General features: G+C 39.9%; 1 protein-coding gene and 1 long non-coding RNA gene across 2 annotated transcripts in view; one reads left to right on the top strand and one right to left on the bottom strand.

The window, feature by feature from the left end:
- Positions 1-339: 339 nt before the first annotated feature.
- On the bottom strand, positions 340-8333 carry LOC110477298 (uncharacterized). The gene is made up of 4 exons (XR_004147746.3): positions 7169-8333; positions 6232-6310; positions 4707-4867; positions 340-4063 (listed from the first exon to the last, which is right to left on the bottom strand). It is a non-coding gene; the product is annotated as an uncharacterized LOC110477298 (long non-coding RNA).
- Positions 8334-8656: 323 nt separating this feature from the next.
- The window catches only part of CCNY (cyclin Y), a 118652-nt gene continuing 109696 nt past the window's right edge, over positions 8657-17612 (top strand). Inside the window, exon 1 of the mRNA XM_021542913.4 lies at positions 8657-9029. Coding sequence (XP_021398588.1) covers positions 8876-9029 — 154 coding nt within the window. The 5' untranslated portion in view covers positions 8657-8875. The remainder of the gene's footprint in view (positions 9030-17612) is intronic.

Below are 17612 nucleotides of genomic sequence, written 5' to 3'. Positions count from 1 at the left end.
TGTTTTATTTTTGGCACTTCTTAAAACTCTTATGAATGGGATTGTGCATGATTAAGAATATAGATCTAGTTCAGAGGGTCCCTAATGCTTTAGGTGAATGATAGAAAATTTATTTTGCATTACATAATGTATATTTTTTTTCTCCTTTTGTTTGCTAAATTGTGGCCAGCAGCATGATTTATCCTGAACCTAAAAACTTTGCCAACACATATGTGATTAGAAGTATTAACCATTACCAAGACACATATTTTAGCTATGTAGGCAATCCCATACCAGCTGTGAATCCTTAAGATAACTCAGTCTGAATGACTGGGAAAATTATGAAACCAATTAACAGGCTCAGACAAAATACTGTATTATGCTTATGGATAATCCACAATATTAAACAGTGAGATGTATATTTGGCAGCTTTAATTTGGACAAAGACAATTAAGGTTGATGTTAGAGACTTTGTAAGCTTGAATACATGAGTCCAAAGATTGCATTTCACTGGTCTTTAAGAGGCAGCTGCAAATATCTGACCTGAATTGCCTAAGCACTCCAAATAAGGAAGTTTTCTTTGTAATATAGTACCACAGTTTTCTTTGTATTATAGTACCAAATAATTAATGTAACTCACCCAGTATTAGAAATTATTTCAAATGAGAGATTACAGAAACAAATAAGTATTTTTTGATGTGTTTTTGTTACTTATTGGAAAGGTCGTGCTGCAATTTTAGGAGTTTTACTACAAAATTTGAATAAAATGGGCATATGCTTTTAGACAGCTATTCTGTCCTGTGTTACACAATATATTTTTCTGGTTTTCAAAATGAATTTGAGGAGATCTTTCTTTTCTGTTTGGTGCTAAGCTTATCTAGAGGGCTACAATTTATAGTCATATCTTGTTATATGCTTGTTACATCCTTTTATGTATTCTTTAGACCTTAATTGTCAAATTATGTGACAGTTCAAAGTTCCTGGAATGTAAAAATCTGGTGTCTCTAAATCATTTCTAGTTAAGTAGCTTTAAAGTAAAGAGACACTAATCACTGAATTAATCGGCGTTACAGAAGTGTGACATGCATGAGCACAACAGAAATATGCTGCAATAAGCCTGGTGATGCAGTGCACTGTTTTAATGCACTCATTTTATTTCCTGAAGCAGTCCCTAATGGGCATTTTTTGAGTGACAGCAGAGGTCACTTGGGTGAAGTGCTAGCTGAAGAGTTCCAGCACTGAAGGGTAGCATTAACTTTGAATGAAAACCAGCAAACTAGTTCCTTACTTGAGATAAAAATATCTTAATTAAATATATTCTCTTTAATTTGAAGTATAATTCAAATTGACTAGATTCTTCCCAATATTAGTCAGCAGTTTCTTACAGAAATGGCTGTGCTGAGTTCCCTGTTTAACCACACATTGCCAGATGCAACTACAGGTCATGGGGCTGCTGGCTGGTCAGCTCCTGAAATTCCAGAGCTGCCACAAGGGCTGCAGGACACTGGAAACATGTAATAATTATTCCCTCATTAAGAGTTTAAAAAGTATGGCTCATTTTGCCTTTTGATTATTTAGAAAATTTGCACAATAGTATAGTTGTATTTTTATTAGTTGCACTTTGTTTTATTTTCATGTTTGCCAGGACACTTTATTCTTTATTTCACCATAAAGTCCTACTTCTTTAGCTGCTTTAATTCTTGTCACTTTTAACTGTGTGAAATGGATTCCCAGACAGCCAACAGGAAATGTTTTTAGGTCAGCAGCTAATTTTCCCAGTCCCATTTTGCAGACTCTTGTGATTTATACCAACTCTATTTATAGAGGAAAGACTTCTTTTAACCTATGAACTTGCTATCCTCATGTTGGCATTTCTTCTATCAGCAGATGTATCTGCTTGTTGAGTGAGGGTGACAGCAAAATTAATAAGCTACATAAGTGGAAAAATGTATTACAACAGACAATAATTTAATAATTTAAAGACAGTCTAGGCACTGCCTGCATCCTGCAATGTTAGTGTGGATGTCAAAAGTACCATGGGGGGAGGACAGCACATCTGTGATTACAGAGTAATCTCTATTTTATTTACTCGGTCCCCTTTCCTGTAACACATGAACAACTTGCTGTTTTAAAGATTTTAGTCTTAAAACCCCCTTTCATATACTGAATTCTATGATTCCCATTCACTGAAAGGAATATGAGATAAGGGGGTTAAGTGGTTTTCAAAAGTCTTGCACAGTCTGCAATGGAGCAGAAAAATGAATTTGGGTTCCTTAACTGTGAGCAAATCTCTGGGTGGTTATTCTCAAAAATAAAACAGTCATTAGTCCTGTCTCTCATTTTATAGTTTAAAATGTGATAACCAAAACCCATGAGTTTCATGTGATTAAAGGCCTGTTTTCATCTTGCATTGTTCTTCAAAAGAAAATGTCCTGCCACATAGGACCTGAGGAAGTGGAACAAAATCTGTAAGAAGTACACACTCAAAATCACATATCTGTTGCTAATTTGTTAAGTACATTCATTTTTGGTTCTTTACCTTTAAAATCCATATTTCCATTTTCTGTATTTTCCAGACATATACATGGGGGTTCTTGGCCTCTCTACAGTTCCAACTGAGTTCATACAGGTATTCATAATTGTAGTACCCTGCTAAAAATCAAAGTGGACAGTTCTCTATTGAAAACTTGGATGCTTCAATTTAATTTTCATACTTTTTTTTTTTTTACATTTTCTTAGTTTTTAATTTCACCTCTTGATTTGAAAATTAACTGAGGAAAGTCTGTTTTCACTTAAGACTTAGGGGAATACTTAGGGGAACTTAGCTTGAGAACGTATTTCACAGGAATAATTATTGAGATTCATCTGTATAGCTCACCATATTTAGCTTGACTCCCTGTCTCTGAAGTCTATAACTTTTCTTCAGATTTATCCTTCAAACAAAACACTTTTTTTATTCTACTTTAAAAATATGGTCTTCTGGGGAGCTGCAAGATAAAGCAATAAAACTCCCTCATATTATTCTTCATACAGAGAGCTCAGCCTGACACATGATAGTCACGTGATCTTCTGGTGAGCCATGTTTTGAAAGATTTCAATTACTTGCATATTACCCTTTATTAGCTCATATTACAAGACTTGTAAGCTCATACTACACAAAAATGTTTTCAACTGTGAGCTGCCACAACTGATAATCAAAATAATGAGGTATTGATAGTGGGCAAAAGTAGGGGATGTTATTTTCTCAAGATGAATTTGAGAGAAGATGGCTTTGTATGTACATACTGTCCCAAATTGCTGGGCCTGGTTCAGTTGTCATTCTTGGTGGAAATTAGGCACAGCTACAGTGAAACTAAAGAAGTTGTATTTGCCTAGACTTGTATGAAGTAAGAAGAGGATAACACATACACCTTCATAGAATGGGATCTTTCACAGGCAGGGCAGATTAAAACACAGTTGGCTCTTATTCATAATCCATATAGACTAGCTAGCAAAGTGCTTTGTGGCAGCACTGCCTGGTTTTACACATTTTGTTTTGTTTAGTTAGGCTTTTCTCTACAAGGGGTTTTATTGTTCAAGAGGGGGCACTCCACCCTTGCTCATAGTCGAATCATGGAGTAATTACTGCTCTTTACATGCCAAGATCTCAGACCAAGAAAAGGCAGCCAATCCTGATACAGGAAGACACACACTGGCACAAAAAAACTAACTAGGGAGACAATGAAGAGAGGAAAACACAGAGTGAGTCTGTATGGGATTGTGCTCTATCTGCCTGTGACAGTAGCATCAGGGGCAATGTTGTTTTTCCCCAGTAGCTTTCCAATATAGTTACTCCATTCACTGATGAATTGAGAGTATGTGAAACTGTGCCAAAGCTAATCAAATCAAATTCCACCCAGCTGGTTAAATCAAATTGCCTGTGCCTTCCTCCACAATGCAAGGGCATCCATGGTACACTCTGCTGAACTGCCTCTTCCCTCCCAAAGCTCACTGCAGGTCCGTGCAGTGTGGGTGATCTTCCCCCATAAGTGTAATGCATGGGTTTCTGGCTGCTTCTGAGTGCAGATCTTATCTCATTCAATGCCTAAAGGAATAATAAAAACAAAAACAACAGTTACATATATATATATGTGTGTATATATATTATATATATATAGGTAAAAATATTCTAGCACAGTTGTTCTTCAAGTGTTTCCCCTAAAACAATGAACTCTTCCCCTACTTGTGGGGAAACTGCCTCTTTCTGCAGTGATTTCAAGCTGAGAAACATGGCACTAATAAAAAGATTGTAATATAAGATAATATGCACTTATCTGGCCCATGTATGTTTTGGGAAGTACTCCAACCCTTGCTCTCTGGTGTATCACCTTCCTTCTTGAAGCAACTGTTTCCTCCTGTACAGTAAGTGGCAATAGGCAGAGTCCCCTGGTTGCCACACGCTTCAGAGTAGGAGTGTGACTTAGGGCTTTGCATTGTTGCCTAGAGTAGTATTTCTTCATGGGCTAGCATGAGACTAATATCCCAATTCATGCACTAAAGTTGAATACATTAATCAAATAGCCCAAATTTCTGTCTTGATCTTCAAAAGAAATCTTTATTTACTCTTTCCCCATTTCTCACTGATTCCAGTAAGGCACTTGATTCCTGAGAAACAAATGTGCTATTCACCAGAGGAATAACTCCACTGATACCATTTGTGTATTTTTAAACCAGATCTCATCTCTTACATAGTCCTTGATAGGTCTGGGTGTCTTCCCTGTGAACAGTAGCTGCAGCTATCTGCCGTGCACAGAAACCTCCACCTCTCTCTGTCGACAGCTCAGCACTTGGGGCTGACAGATAACTTGTGTCAGGGCTGAAAGGATGTCTTCTGGCAGGCACTGGATTTCTACCTCCAAGAAAGAGAATACTGTCTTAACCCTGGCAGAAGCAACACTTTCAGCAAAGGAGAAATCTGCCATAGGAGTAGTCTATGCAAATACTTGTGGGAGGGAATTTAAGACATGATACATGAACGCATTCCCTTGAGGAGCAGCACTGTAAGAGGCCATAAAGCCTGGGTCAGAATCAAGTGTGATGCATTCTGAACTTGCCTTCAGGAAGGAAGTCTGCTAATATTACTGAATTCAGGCTTATAACAATAAATGCAAATATTAACAATAAGAATTGTCAGAGGGACAATAACATTCCTCAGGTGTATTCATGACTGGTTTTAACTGATTTGGAATTTATTACTATCATAAAAAAAATTTAGCTATTACAATCAACAAAGTCTAGGGTATGATTGAGTTGACCAGGCTGAACACTTTGTACATGGGAATGTTAATTTTAAGCTTTTGCATATATTCCAGACAATTATTAGCTTTGTGAGAAAACTGAAACTATGGCATTTTAGAGTGGCTGTACACGCAAACTGTGAGTACAACTCCAACTAAACATCAGATGGCAGTGTGGGGAAGGTATTGTGTGACAGGAATTTCTCAGGCTGTATTTGAAAGATGAGCAGAACCAAAAGATCTGGTTATCACCACTCATCTATCTTAAGGTTTTGGGTTTGTGGGGTTTTTTTTGTTTGTTTTTTTAACCTGTGCTTCACAAATATTTGGTTTGCCAGCAGGAAATAATTTTGGATTAAATAATACTTATAATTTTTATCTGCTCAAAATAGATAAAAAGCTTATATAAGCAAAATACTGACCAATATCTGCTGGTTTGAAACACATTTTTTGACAATGTTCCAGGAAGATTTAAATCACAAAATTTAATGGGTCACATAATTAATTTTAGCCTATTAAAATCCATTGTCTTTTCTATAGTGGAGTATCTTCTGTACAGTGGAGATGCTACAGATTTAAAATATTTTTTGTGCAGGAATAGGCACCTTTTAAACAAAGGTATGTCAGCACTGACCAATTGTGAAAGCCTTGGCCTTAGTTTAGGGAGCTTTACAGTGTTCCTCAGCTGATGCAGTTCCTCCAGAAGGCAAACCCATTAAAATGCATAAACCATAAATCTCAAGAACAGAATAATCTCTAATAAAAGAAGGACATACATTGATTTCTAAGCATGTTAGTAAGATAAAGTGAGCTGCACCTGCTTTACTGTATGAATATTTATCAGATAATGCATTTACATTTGCATCATGCACTTCAGATAGCTGAAATAAAATAATCATAATCAAACCTCAAATATGTTTTCATGGTATATATTTCACCTGTTCTCAGCTCTTACATACCAGCAGGATACCATTACCTTAGAGCAGCATCCCTTTTCTTTGATTTGAAATATGTATTGTGGCACCTTTGTCATTATAATGTACTTCAGCAAGCTCCTAGAGTGAAAAGAGGAGGAATAAAGGTAAAAATTTAGAATGAAAGGCTGCAAGTAAGAAAATAGGTAGCTATCAAGAATAATAGAATTATGGATAGAATATAGAGTGGTTTGGGCTGGAAGGGACCTTAAAGAGCATCTACCTAGTGATCACAGTCACAGCTAGTGATTAAATCTAGTGATTATGTGGTCACAGCCAATGATCACAAATTTTAAATACATTAAAGCAGTTACAATGTCTAGTTTTAAATAAAACACAAAGTTTAAATCAATCCTTTCTAACAAAGAAAACGTCTTTTTAAGCTCTACTTACAAATCTAGAGAAGCAAACTTTGTAATGAACCGATCTCCATCTTTATGTGGTCTGTTTTTTTTCAAAGCTTATGAAAATTTTGGAGTAAGTATAAACTGCAAGTTTTGTCTAAGATTTTGCTACACTAGATTTACAATTGTAACAAGTTTCTAAATAATTAGGAGTATGAAATGTTTATGAAAAAATGTAGTGGGATTGATACTGCAAGACAACAGTTAGCATTACCCAAAAAGTACCCAAAAGACAATGGCACTGGTGCCCTAGGAGTAGTGACACATGAAGTTGTGACACATGGAGTTGAAAAGGCCACAAATGAGCACAAATGTGTCCCTGACTCCAACAGGAAGGTGGAATTTAACAGGGCAGGCCAGATAAATCTTCCACAGAGATCTCACTAGCTTGAGGTCCTCTTGTAAGATGTGGTAAGCCAGGCATTTCAGTAACATCTTACTGTTCTGTTGTATATATACTGAGGTGATTTGACTCTTTAAAAATGGTGTTGAGATTTTCTGATTGTTGCTTATGCCCATTTGAGATTTAACATACCCTGCTGCCAGGCGAAGGTCAGGCCTGGTCTGAGCAGCTCAGGCTCAGCTGGAAAGCAGGTGAGCTCCAGTGGAGGGGCTGAGGTGCCCTCAGCAAGTGATGACATGGTGGTGGAAGGCACTGGTGGAAGGCACTAGTTAGCATGACATCCTCCGAGACAGCATTTCTAAACTAGAGCTAAGCAAAGATTTTCCTTTTATCTGGATGCAAACTACTGAATACACTAATAAAAAATAAAGATGCTAAACCTAGCCTTAATTTGTGAGTTACTCAAACACCAAGGGACAATGTAACTCCAAATCTACTGCCCATACATATTTGGGGAGGGGAGTGTCACAAAACTAGTTACAGAAGATATCCCCAAACCAGTTTGATTTTGTAAAAACTTCACCTTCTTTTTCTTTCTTCTTGATTCTTTGTATCCTACTAGAGTACATTTCCATCAATAAACATTCAAAAGGCAGTTGAAAATAAAAAATCTTATTTCCTTTGCAATGTGTGATCTGAAAAAAAGTAGGATAAAAACTTACAAATCTTTCATGTAGTCATCTGACTTGATCAGATCTTGTGAAAACATCAGATATCATGAGATGCCTGATAGATTAAGTAATGGCTCCCTGGACACAGGGCTGTAAGTCAAAGCATCTTTTATAAACACAGAAAAGTCCTTTTCTCTTGTCAAATTATCAGTGTACCCATTCAACTACCATGACACCATGACTCAGACATCTAACAGTCAAGAGACTTGCTTAATTACAAAGATTTAAAGGAAAAAAAAAAAAAAAAAAACAAAAAAACAAAGAAAGACTAACGAGAGCCATGCACTATCCCCATCTTTAACATTACTTTGAATAGGGCAAAAGTGGATTTTTGGAAAGCCCTAAGGCGGAGGTGTTACAAAGGGGCACTTAACACCCTCCCATTTCCCTGTGCCTGCTATCTTTGGAACGGTCGGTCCACAGGAGAGTTTAACAAGTTCTCAAAGAATCCGTGCAGTGCCTGCAAATCTCTGGGACACCAGTGCCTGTCCCCGGTTGGACGCGGGTCCCCGGCCAGCCTCGGGCTCCGGCCTAGACCCGGGCGGCCCGCGGGGTCCGGGCGCGGTCGGGGAACCACCGAGGAGCCCCCGGGCCAGCGGTGCGGCCTCGGCCCGGCCGGGCCCCGGGGCAGGGGAGCGCCCGGCGCCGGCACGCTCGGCTGCGGACGGCCGGGGGCCCCTCGGCCGAGCCGGGCTCCGCCGCCGCTCCGCCGCCCGCCCGGCGGGAGGCGTCACCGCCCGCCTGAACCGGAACCGGTTGGCGGGGGCCGCCCGGGGCGGCTGCCGCTGCCGCTGCCGCTGCGGTGTCGCTGCCGCGGAGGCTGCGCCGCTGCCGCGTGGGTGCGTGCGCGGAGCGGGCCCGGCGGCTGCGCGGGGGCGGGGGAGGATGGGGCTGTGCCCCGGCGGGCCCCGCGCTGCCCGCCCGCGGAGGAGGGCGGCTTAGCTGCCGCAGCCCACGCCGGCGGGCCGCGCTGCGGGGCCGCCTCCGCGGATGAGCCGCCGGGGGGAACGGCCGGCGAGTGCAGCCGCAGGGCGCCGCAGCCGCCGCCTCCTCCCCCGCCGCCGCTCCCTCTCGTCGCCGCTGCCGCCCATGGCTTCCCGCCACCCCCGCTGACCGGCCGCCCCTCGCCGCCTCCCGAGCCGGGCCGGGCCGGGGCCGGGCAGAGAAGATGGGGAACACCACGTCCTGCTGCGTCTCCTCCAGCCCCAAGCTGCGCCGGAATGCCCACTCCCGGCTGGAGTCCTACCGCCCCGAGGCCGAGCTGAGCCGGGAGGACACGGGCTGCAACCTGCAGCACATCAGCGACCGGGAGAACATCGACGGTGAGCGCGGGCGGGCAGCCCCGCAGCCCTTCCCTTCCCCTCCGCCCCCCCGCCCCGGCGCCGTGTCCGTCCGGCCGCCGCGCTCTGCGCGGGGCACCGCTCCCGCGGGGCGCAGGGGATGCCGCGGGACATTCCGCCTCCAGAGCCGCCCGTGTGCCCGGGGAGAGCTGTGCGGGACCCTTCGAGCGGGGGCCGGGAGCATCCTCGCACCGCGCCGCATCCTCTGGCGGAGTGCAGTTCTGCAGCCCGGGGCTGCGCTGCCGAGCCCCTTCGCCCTTCAGAGTACCGTGAGGTGACATTACGGGCGGGCTCGGACAGCCGGCGCTGGCTGTGGCCCAGGGGAGCGTCCCTCGCCCCCGGCAGGGCTGTGCCGGGCTCACGTCACCTGCCGGGATGTCACCTGCCAGGCCTCTGCAGGGGTGAGCGTTTAAAGGACAAACCCTGCCGGCCATGAAAGTGGGAGAAATGTTTCCCATGACAACCTTCTCTTGCAGTGACTTTTTCTTCCCTTACTGTCATGGTGAGACGCAGTGCTCATCATGAATACTGCCTCGCTCTCTCTTTCTCTGCAGAGATATTAAAAAAGCCGTGTTCCTGTTGGTTTAGTCGTGACTGAATGTGGTGCTATTCGGCTGCTTTAAAATAAAGCAGAATACAGCTTTATTTTAAAGATGTGGACTGAGTTAATGTATACATGTAATTTAGTTTTTGATTAGCTGAAGTATTTAGTCCTAAAACTTTACTTGCTAAAAGGTCAGCTATCTCATGGGTTTGTTCACATGAACTGCTTTTGGTAGAAAGCCAGAAAGTAGGACTTTGGTGCCCTTCGGTTTGCCTTCTACATTTTTTCATAGCTTATTACATTGTGGTATTAGTGCAGAATTCAGTGTTCAGTCACTTCTTGACACTGGCAAAGTTGTGAATCCCATGGAAGCATATAGGTATCCTCACTGGTTTCTTTCAGTGATGTACATTCTAGAAATAGGAATGTTTTTCAGATGTCTTTGCTACATGCAGCTGAAAAATGGAGTGTAACAGGATCAGTAGGTAGAAAAAAATACATAATGGTCTGATCTGAGAAAGCCAGGGATATGAAAGAACCAATTGTTGATGTGTGAATGATTAATTCTTCCAGCAGTCAGTGGTGTACAGTGTAGCAGGACGCAGCTCTCTCTGATGGTACGGATTTCTCCATCTATAACAACACAGGATGCAGTAAAGTTTTTGGTTAGAGATATGCGGGTTTTGTGCCTTGTTCTCAGTGTGCTTTTTTTTTTTAATGGATGGGAAGAAAGGCTTTGATGGAAATAGTAAATGCATGAGTACTTGTTAAAATATGCATGCAATGCAGATAAGTTTCTGCATCTTAGTGTTATTTGCAAAAAAAACCCCAGATATTTTTTGGTTGGTTGTTTCTTTTATTGCGTCAAGGTACATGTGTGTTCTCTCTCTCTCTACTTCTTTATACTGTGGCATGTGTCAAGTGTAGAGTTGAAACCTGTTGTTAGAACATAGAAAACACCTCATGCATTGTTTATTTTAACGTTTTGTTGGTTTTCATCCGAGGCCATTGCCAGTGTAATGCCACAGTTTCAAATGGGCAAGCTGTCTTCAAATTTGTGAATGAACAGTTATGGGTTTCCTTCTGATGCTTTACTCTGCTCTTGGCCCCTTTTATGGCTAGAGACTGAGAAGTAAGTTTTCACTGGGGAGACTGATGGGTAATAGATGTCTGTACATTCAAAACAACTGGACAGTCTGGGACAAAACAACTTTTTGAAGCGTGCTTTGTTGCAGGTCTGTTACCCTGGAGTCACGCTTATTGATGGTCTCTTGGTTAAAGATGATGACTGAGTATTAAATGTAACAGGGTGATTCTTTGTTTCTGAAATTTTATTTTGTATTAGACTAGCTATTATGTTTTTGTTGTTGGATTATTTGAAGTTGTATGGCATACAGACGTTTATGGATGTGTCACTGGGGTGGGAAAAACCCTTCACAGTAAAGAGCCCTGATGATGTTTTTGCCCTTTTAGAATGAAAGAACAATAGTCTGGTTATCTGTGTTGTGAAGACAGCATGCTGGATGTTTATTCCTTAGTGTTCCTGCGAGTCATAAGGTTTCTCAAATCAGTAGTGTTGCCAAATGTGCCTTTTTAAATTAAATAAATGATGACAAAGTCTAATGCACTGAAAGGAAACTTTTTTGACACTTCAAATTTATTTCTCACTGTTCTTCAAGTGAGAGCCCTTCCATCCTGCTTGGGTATGTGTGTCAGTGACAGATCTCAAAGTGCAAATTCATGTCTCTAACAAGCATTTACTTTGTCACTGGTACTTTTAGGAACTGTAAAAATCATGTAATGTGGTGGCTTAGTTACTGTGTTTTGTGGGGCAGTTGTTTTCATGCTCATATTAATGGAAATTCAGGAAGCATTTTGTTTTTTGAAGTGGGTAAAGGTACTTGAATAAATCAAGAACTTTTAGAACCTTTAAATCAGCTGTAGGCTATTTTAAGCTTTCAAGAGATGTGTGGTTTTCACTGTTCCAGGCCCTGTTTCTGGCAGTATGAGAAGGAGAAAAAAACCAGGGAGGAATGTCAAATCTTCAAGAATAATTTAACTGGAAATTTTAGTACTAGTCGAACTGTTTTACATCTGCTTGTCTTACGTACTTCATAAGGAAATACTTATAAAATTTGCCTTCAAAATCATGCTTTTGAATTCTATAATTCAAGTTCCATACCCAATCCACTAGTAGTTTTTCAAAGAATAGGTGGAGAAATTATTTTCCAGTGGGAATTGGTTTTATAACAAAATACCTCTACATCACTGGTACTTTGCCAGAAAACTCTCAATTTCTGTAATATTTTACAACTGTTTATAAATTGGTATCTGAAAGAGAAGGGAAGTTTTGAAAGAGTTTTGATGAAGAGGAATTTACCAAGATACTTATGCTGGAGAATCGTAAAGTTGAATTTACCTCTCTTCCTCTTTTTTCTTCCCCTCAAATTTCTAAGAAGGTGGTGAACTTCTACAAAAATCCATGCATGCAAAATTGCCTCCCTGAATATTGTGCACTCACCAGAATGCTTTGTTTTTGTTTGTTTCTGAATGCTTTTTTGTTTATTTTAGTGTTAGTTTCTACAGGCCCATGATAAGGAAGAACACGTAACAGATTTTTAATGTTTTTCTCTTTTGAGGAAGAGCAAGAAAGTAATTGTAACACACCTCAGGTTACCTTATGTTTTTGATGATTTATTGCTTAGGGTGAGCTTCCACATTTTTCAGTGCTTCATTTTTAGAACTTTACTTTTAAAAAAATTGTGGCGGTGGATTCAAAACTTGTAGATTCCTACATCTGTTTGCCACCAAGACCTCTTTTACAGTATTTAATGGCAGCCATAAGTAAAAAATGGTCAAGACCTTCATGTGCCAGATTCTGTATCTCTTTGGATGCAAACTTTTGCCCGTGCAAGCTGTGTAAGCACCTTGGTGTATGGATCGTGTACGTCCTCGCTGGCTGCGCTGCCACAGACAGACTCCCCTGGCTCTTCACATCAGCAAGGCACGATCAGAGCCAGTGGTGGTTTAACTTGGGAAAAGGCAGCATCAGGTGTGATTCCTCTGTTTGAAGCATGATTTCTACAGTCAGCTTTTCAAGCATGCAGCTGTAGTGAGGGGGGTGAAAGGAAACGTCTTACCACAAATATGATGGTGTGAAGCAAAGCTGATACCATACAATGAAACTGGCTGAAAGGCTGTTCTTGGAACAGAGACTAGATGGAGAATTCCTAGGCTAAGAAAAGATGCTTCTTAATGTTCATCTTCTCCCCATTTTTTCCCTTCACCCCACAAAAATCAGATTTATTTTTTTCCCTTCTCTGTAAACTTCTGCTAATGTTACTAGGTCATGCATTGCTAGCTCAGATAATGTCCTGTGCAACTGTGCATCACTGATAAACCTTTTCAGCCCTTTCCATGATGGCTCAATCATGTTAATTTTTTTTTCTGCATAATGCACAGACTCCTAAGAATTGACTGCTTTTAAAAAAAGCCATTTATTTGTTCATGTATGTATTTTTTTTCCTGCAGCTTCTTGGAACTGGCATAAGAGAGTCTCTGACATGGGATTAGTTACTATTTGTGTATTTCTTGTCTGCTGGGTTTTATAAGAATTACAAGATTTTAGCAAAATACAAGGAAGTTTTAAAATGTCTGCCCCATATGCCTAATGGAATTTTGCTGAAAGGGAACACTGGTGTTTTCAAGAGCTAGGGCATGATGGGTTGCACATTGTGAAGGAACTGACCTACTTCACAAAAGTCAAGACATAAGCATTTCAGAACCAAATTAAACATCTAGTGTGCTGCACACAGACATTCATGCTAAAACACAGCTTGTAAAAGGATAGCCCTTCTTTAAAAACAAAGTCTATTTGGTTTACAGATAATTCTCTTTCAAAAAACATTATTGTTCCTTTAGCAGAACTCCAGCACAGAGGTGATCCATGTGTTTTCAGTACTACTGTTTAGGTATTTGCCCTTATCTACCTAAGCATTTGTCAGAGGTTGTATATCAAGATACCCCTGTATTCTGATGCATCAAAAAATTAAAGATGCAGCCTGCTGTGGCCTACATTGGTGAACCTAGGCCTGTATTGCACCTTGCTAATGATGCCTCCTGCACAGCTTTCTTTTTTCTTCTGTTATCAGCCTCATCTGGTTATTCTGTGTCCTGTTTCTCCTAAGAGACACCATTGTGTCATACAGAGCCTTCCTAAAACCTCATTTTTACATTGTTCACATTAAACCAATAAATTTATACCCTGTATGAAGTCAGTATTTTCATATTTAGCTGCAGAACCTTTCAGAGGTCCACATACTAAGACTTATCATACCTGAATTTACCTCTGAGAAATTTTATTAGTGCACTGCCATCTGATTAATATTTTTTTTGGAAGTGAGTTACACAGTCTTGGGTGGGTAAATTGGTACTTGAAACAGAAGGACAAAACTTAAAATTGTAGGTCTTGGAAAATGGAAGGACTACTGTATTTTGAGTTGTTTTGGATATTTTTTAATTTTTATTTTTTTACCCTTGGGTTTTATAATAAGAATAATGTATGTAAAACCTCTTCACTTTGTGGTCATAGCTAGTTTACCTAACTTTATGTGCTTACTGAAGGTTTTTCAGACTTCCAGGGTATGTTTACTGTATCTGCAGGCCTTACTCAGGTCAGATGATACAAAAACCAGTCCTGGTGGGACACCATACAGCAACTTACTGACGTCATGAATGCCTTTTTCTAGCTGCTCTCATATCCTGAGGCTGGAAGGGGAATAAGTGAGCAATGTCTAGCACTACCTGATGGCTGTCCTTGTCCTTGTCCTGCCAACCAGCTGCACGTCACACATAATCTAGATATCTTCCTTGCTTCCTTCCATCTTTGCAAGAATATGAAATACACTTTGCAAACTGAAAACATATATATAGCCTTTCTCTGAGCTTTCCATGTAGAAATGAGTCAACATTACTTTTGCTTCTTTACCATTCTTTGGACTTGGATAAATAGAACTTCTAAAATTTATTAATTTTCTATGTGCATTCTGTCATATGGATTGATCTTTTTCACTTCATCCTGCAGAATATTTAATATATGTGCCATACCTCTCTGAAATATATGTGAAGAGCTAGTAAGCATTAATAAATCTTTTAAATCTAGGACTGTGGATGGACTAGATGGCCTATTCCAAGCAGTGTGCATAGGTGGTGCCTTCACTGGAGTAGTTACTATTTCCTGTATCTTCTCTAAGAAGAACGAGCAGTTTGTAAGGAGTTTTATCTCCTTACAAACCAACTTTAAAAGTAAATATTCCAGAATTACTGAAATGGACTGTTGGGATGTTAATTTCCTTAGCTGAAACCTTTTGCAAAATTGACTGATGTTCAGAGATGGTTTTACTGAGCTCAGCTGAAACTAGTTTTTGTTGCTGATTTTGTAAGCCCCAGTAGGAGCATCACCAACCCTTGTGCTGCTTCTGGGAGGACTGGTTTTAAATTTGGGGTGCTCAGTAGCCTGAACTGGGTTGAGAAAGAATTTGGTCTTCAGGCTAAAGCTCCTGCTTCTAATCCTTAACTAGTATAGAAGCTGGCTAAAGAGTTGTGGTTGGCAATAATGGAAAATTACTAATTAAAACTGGTTGGAGAAATTGCACAAAATCCTGGTTTTCCCCTGCTTTTGTTTTAATTTGTTTCCTTTCTCATCATGCTTATAACATTTTGGGCCTGCAAATTGGAAAGGATTTTTTAGATCATTCAGTGAAGACAAGATTCTCAAATCATCAAGATTCACATTTTCCATGAACTGGTGTTAGAATCATAGAACACTGTGAGCTGGAAGGGACCCACAAGGATCATTGAGGTCCAATTCTTATTTTTTTACTTCTCCCTTTATTTCTTGAAATGAATACTTTATTTTAAGTCAGGGTAATGCTGTAACCATGTTGCTGAAATACCTCTGGTGTGCCATCAATAGGTGCAGTTTGCACTGCAAAACTGTGTCTTCCTCCTATAGCTTATGGTGGTTTGAACAAAATGTATCAATAAAATCAAGGTTTTTGGTGCTGTGAGTGGCACTTTATTACTGTTTTTGTTGGTATGAAAATGTTGCAGAAAACTGCAGTAGTTGAATGCTCAGACATGGTTATGGAATAGAGCTAATCCCAAGATTAAATACAAATTTTCATCCACCTTGTGTAACATTTCCCGTGCTCTTTTTTTCTGCGATTCTTAGAGGGAGAATCTGCTCTCTAATATTCTTCTCTCTGCAATAATAAAAGTCAGCCTTCAACTACTGACTCCTAATTTTCTTTAAAATAAAACTCCACCCAGCCTTAGTTAAAAAAGTTGTATCTCAGACTTTTGGGTTGCTTATCTTTTATTGTCTCCATAATGATTCTTAGCTGTGGCTGAGATCCAGAAGATATCAGATGGGAAGTGAAAGTATTTACTTTCAACAATATTGAAACCAATATGAGAATGTGTTGAAATTTTAAAAGATTGTTTTCTTTGCTGTGTTGGTATTTCATTAAGAGTGGGAATTGATGAATTGTTCCTTCATCTGAAAGTTGGATTGTAAGGAGACAAAACTTACAGAAGATACAGAATACTGCAGGGCTTTGTAAAGTCAGGCTACACAAAGTGATGTGATAAAAGTGTAGTGTTACTAAATGAAGATGTGAGACTTATGGTACAGGGGTTCTTTTCTTGATTCAGGATTGAATCCAGAATTTAGAATTACTGGCATTATTAAAATTATTTCTGTTCTACATTTTATCCCTACCCTGGGAAGTGGTACCTTTTTGTTGCCATGTTGTTATTTATTTTATGACATCTTAAGGGACACTTCCAACTGAAAAAGATACTTATTACCATCTTTGTTCATATTAAAAATACATTGATTTCAGATATTTAAAGTAGTACTGCATGGGAAAAAAACAGTGCTTGGTCAGCAAAGATATTTTACATTGCTATCCTACACTTTTTCACCTATGGAAAGCTCTCTATGGAGAGGGTAATTTAGGAATTGTCAGTAGATGAGGCTGTGTATGTGGAATGACTGGCAGTAGTTATGCTTTTGTGCTGTTTATCAATAGTTCCATTTTAAAGCTAAGTATATGGTGATTTCTTTATCCTCCTTCCTGGCCTTCCAGGGAGGACAATGCATTAGATTAGAAGATCCAAAGTTTGGGAATTGTAGCTGATCCTGAACACAGCAGACCATGCTTCCTTGCTTTGACTAAAAGAGATTTTCAGGCTGTGGTCAGTGAGCTTTAAAAGCAGTCATTACATCTCTGAAGTACTTGGTGAGCTGTGTTGTGCTGTAAAGTAATGCAAGGGATCTAAAGACCTTGAAGAAGGTCTTTCAACATTTTAAATTAATTAGATCTCTTCATTCCTAGGCTCATATTACGTGTTTTAGATCTAATCTGTTTTTCTAGCTTGAAAAAAGTTGTCTCTGTGTTATATATGCAGTTTTCATTCAGTAAACTGTAGTCTACTAATTTGGTGTGGGTCTCCCCCCACTTCCTCCTCTTCAAAGAATGCTGTTAGCATAACCAGTGTGAAATGCAGGTTGGAAAAAAGAAGAAGTTATAATTGAGAACATACAGATAATCCTAAAAGAAATTTTGATTTCCAGATGGTTAGTTTGCTTATTATAGAACTGCAGTTTCCCATGTGTTTGGGAGGTAGAACCACAGCTATTAGGAATTGGGATCTTTAAAATCCCTTTTTATTCTTGTTTTTGTTTTCTCTTTATTTTGGAGAACTTTGAAACACTCATTTTGTTTTTGTTAATTAAGTTTATGAAATATAGAACTGAAATCAACAGAGTTAAAGTTCACAATAATAAGTCCAGTGGCAGAATATTTTGCCTAACAATTCGTAGCATTATTCTGCTTTGTATGTAATTAGGGAAAAAACGGTTTCAGATTTTATTAGAAAGAATTTTATTTCTAGTTGCTGGCAAAGTTTCAGCTGCTGCTATATGCAGAATCTTAAATCTGGTCAATCTCCAAACT

The sequence above is a fragment of the Lonchura striata genome, chromosome 2 (genome assembly GCF_050655825.1).
Source record: "Lonchura striata isolate lonStrDom1 chromosome 2, ASM5065582v1, whole genome shotgun sequence".
NCBI classification, from domain to species: Eukaryota; Metazoa; Chordata; class Aves; order Passeriformes; family Estrildidae; genus Lonchura; species Lonchura striata.
The sequence above is the reverse complement of the archived record's forward strand: the minus strand, read 5'-3'. Positions and strand labels throughout refer to the sequence as shown.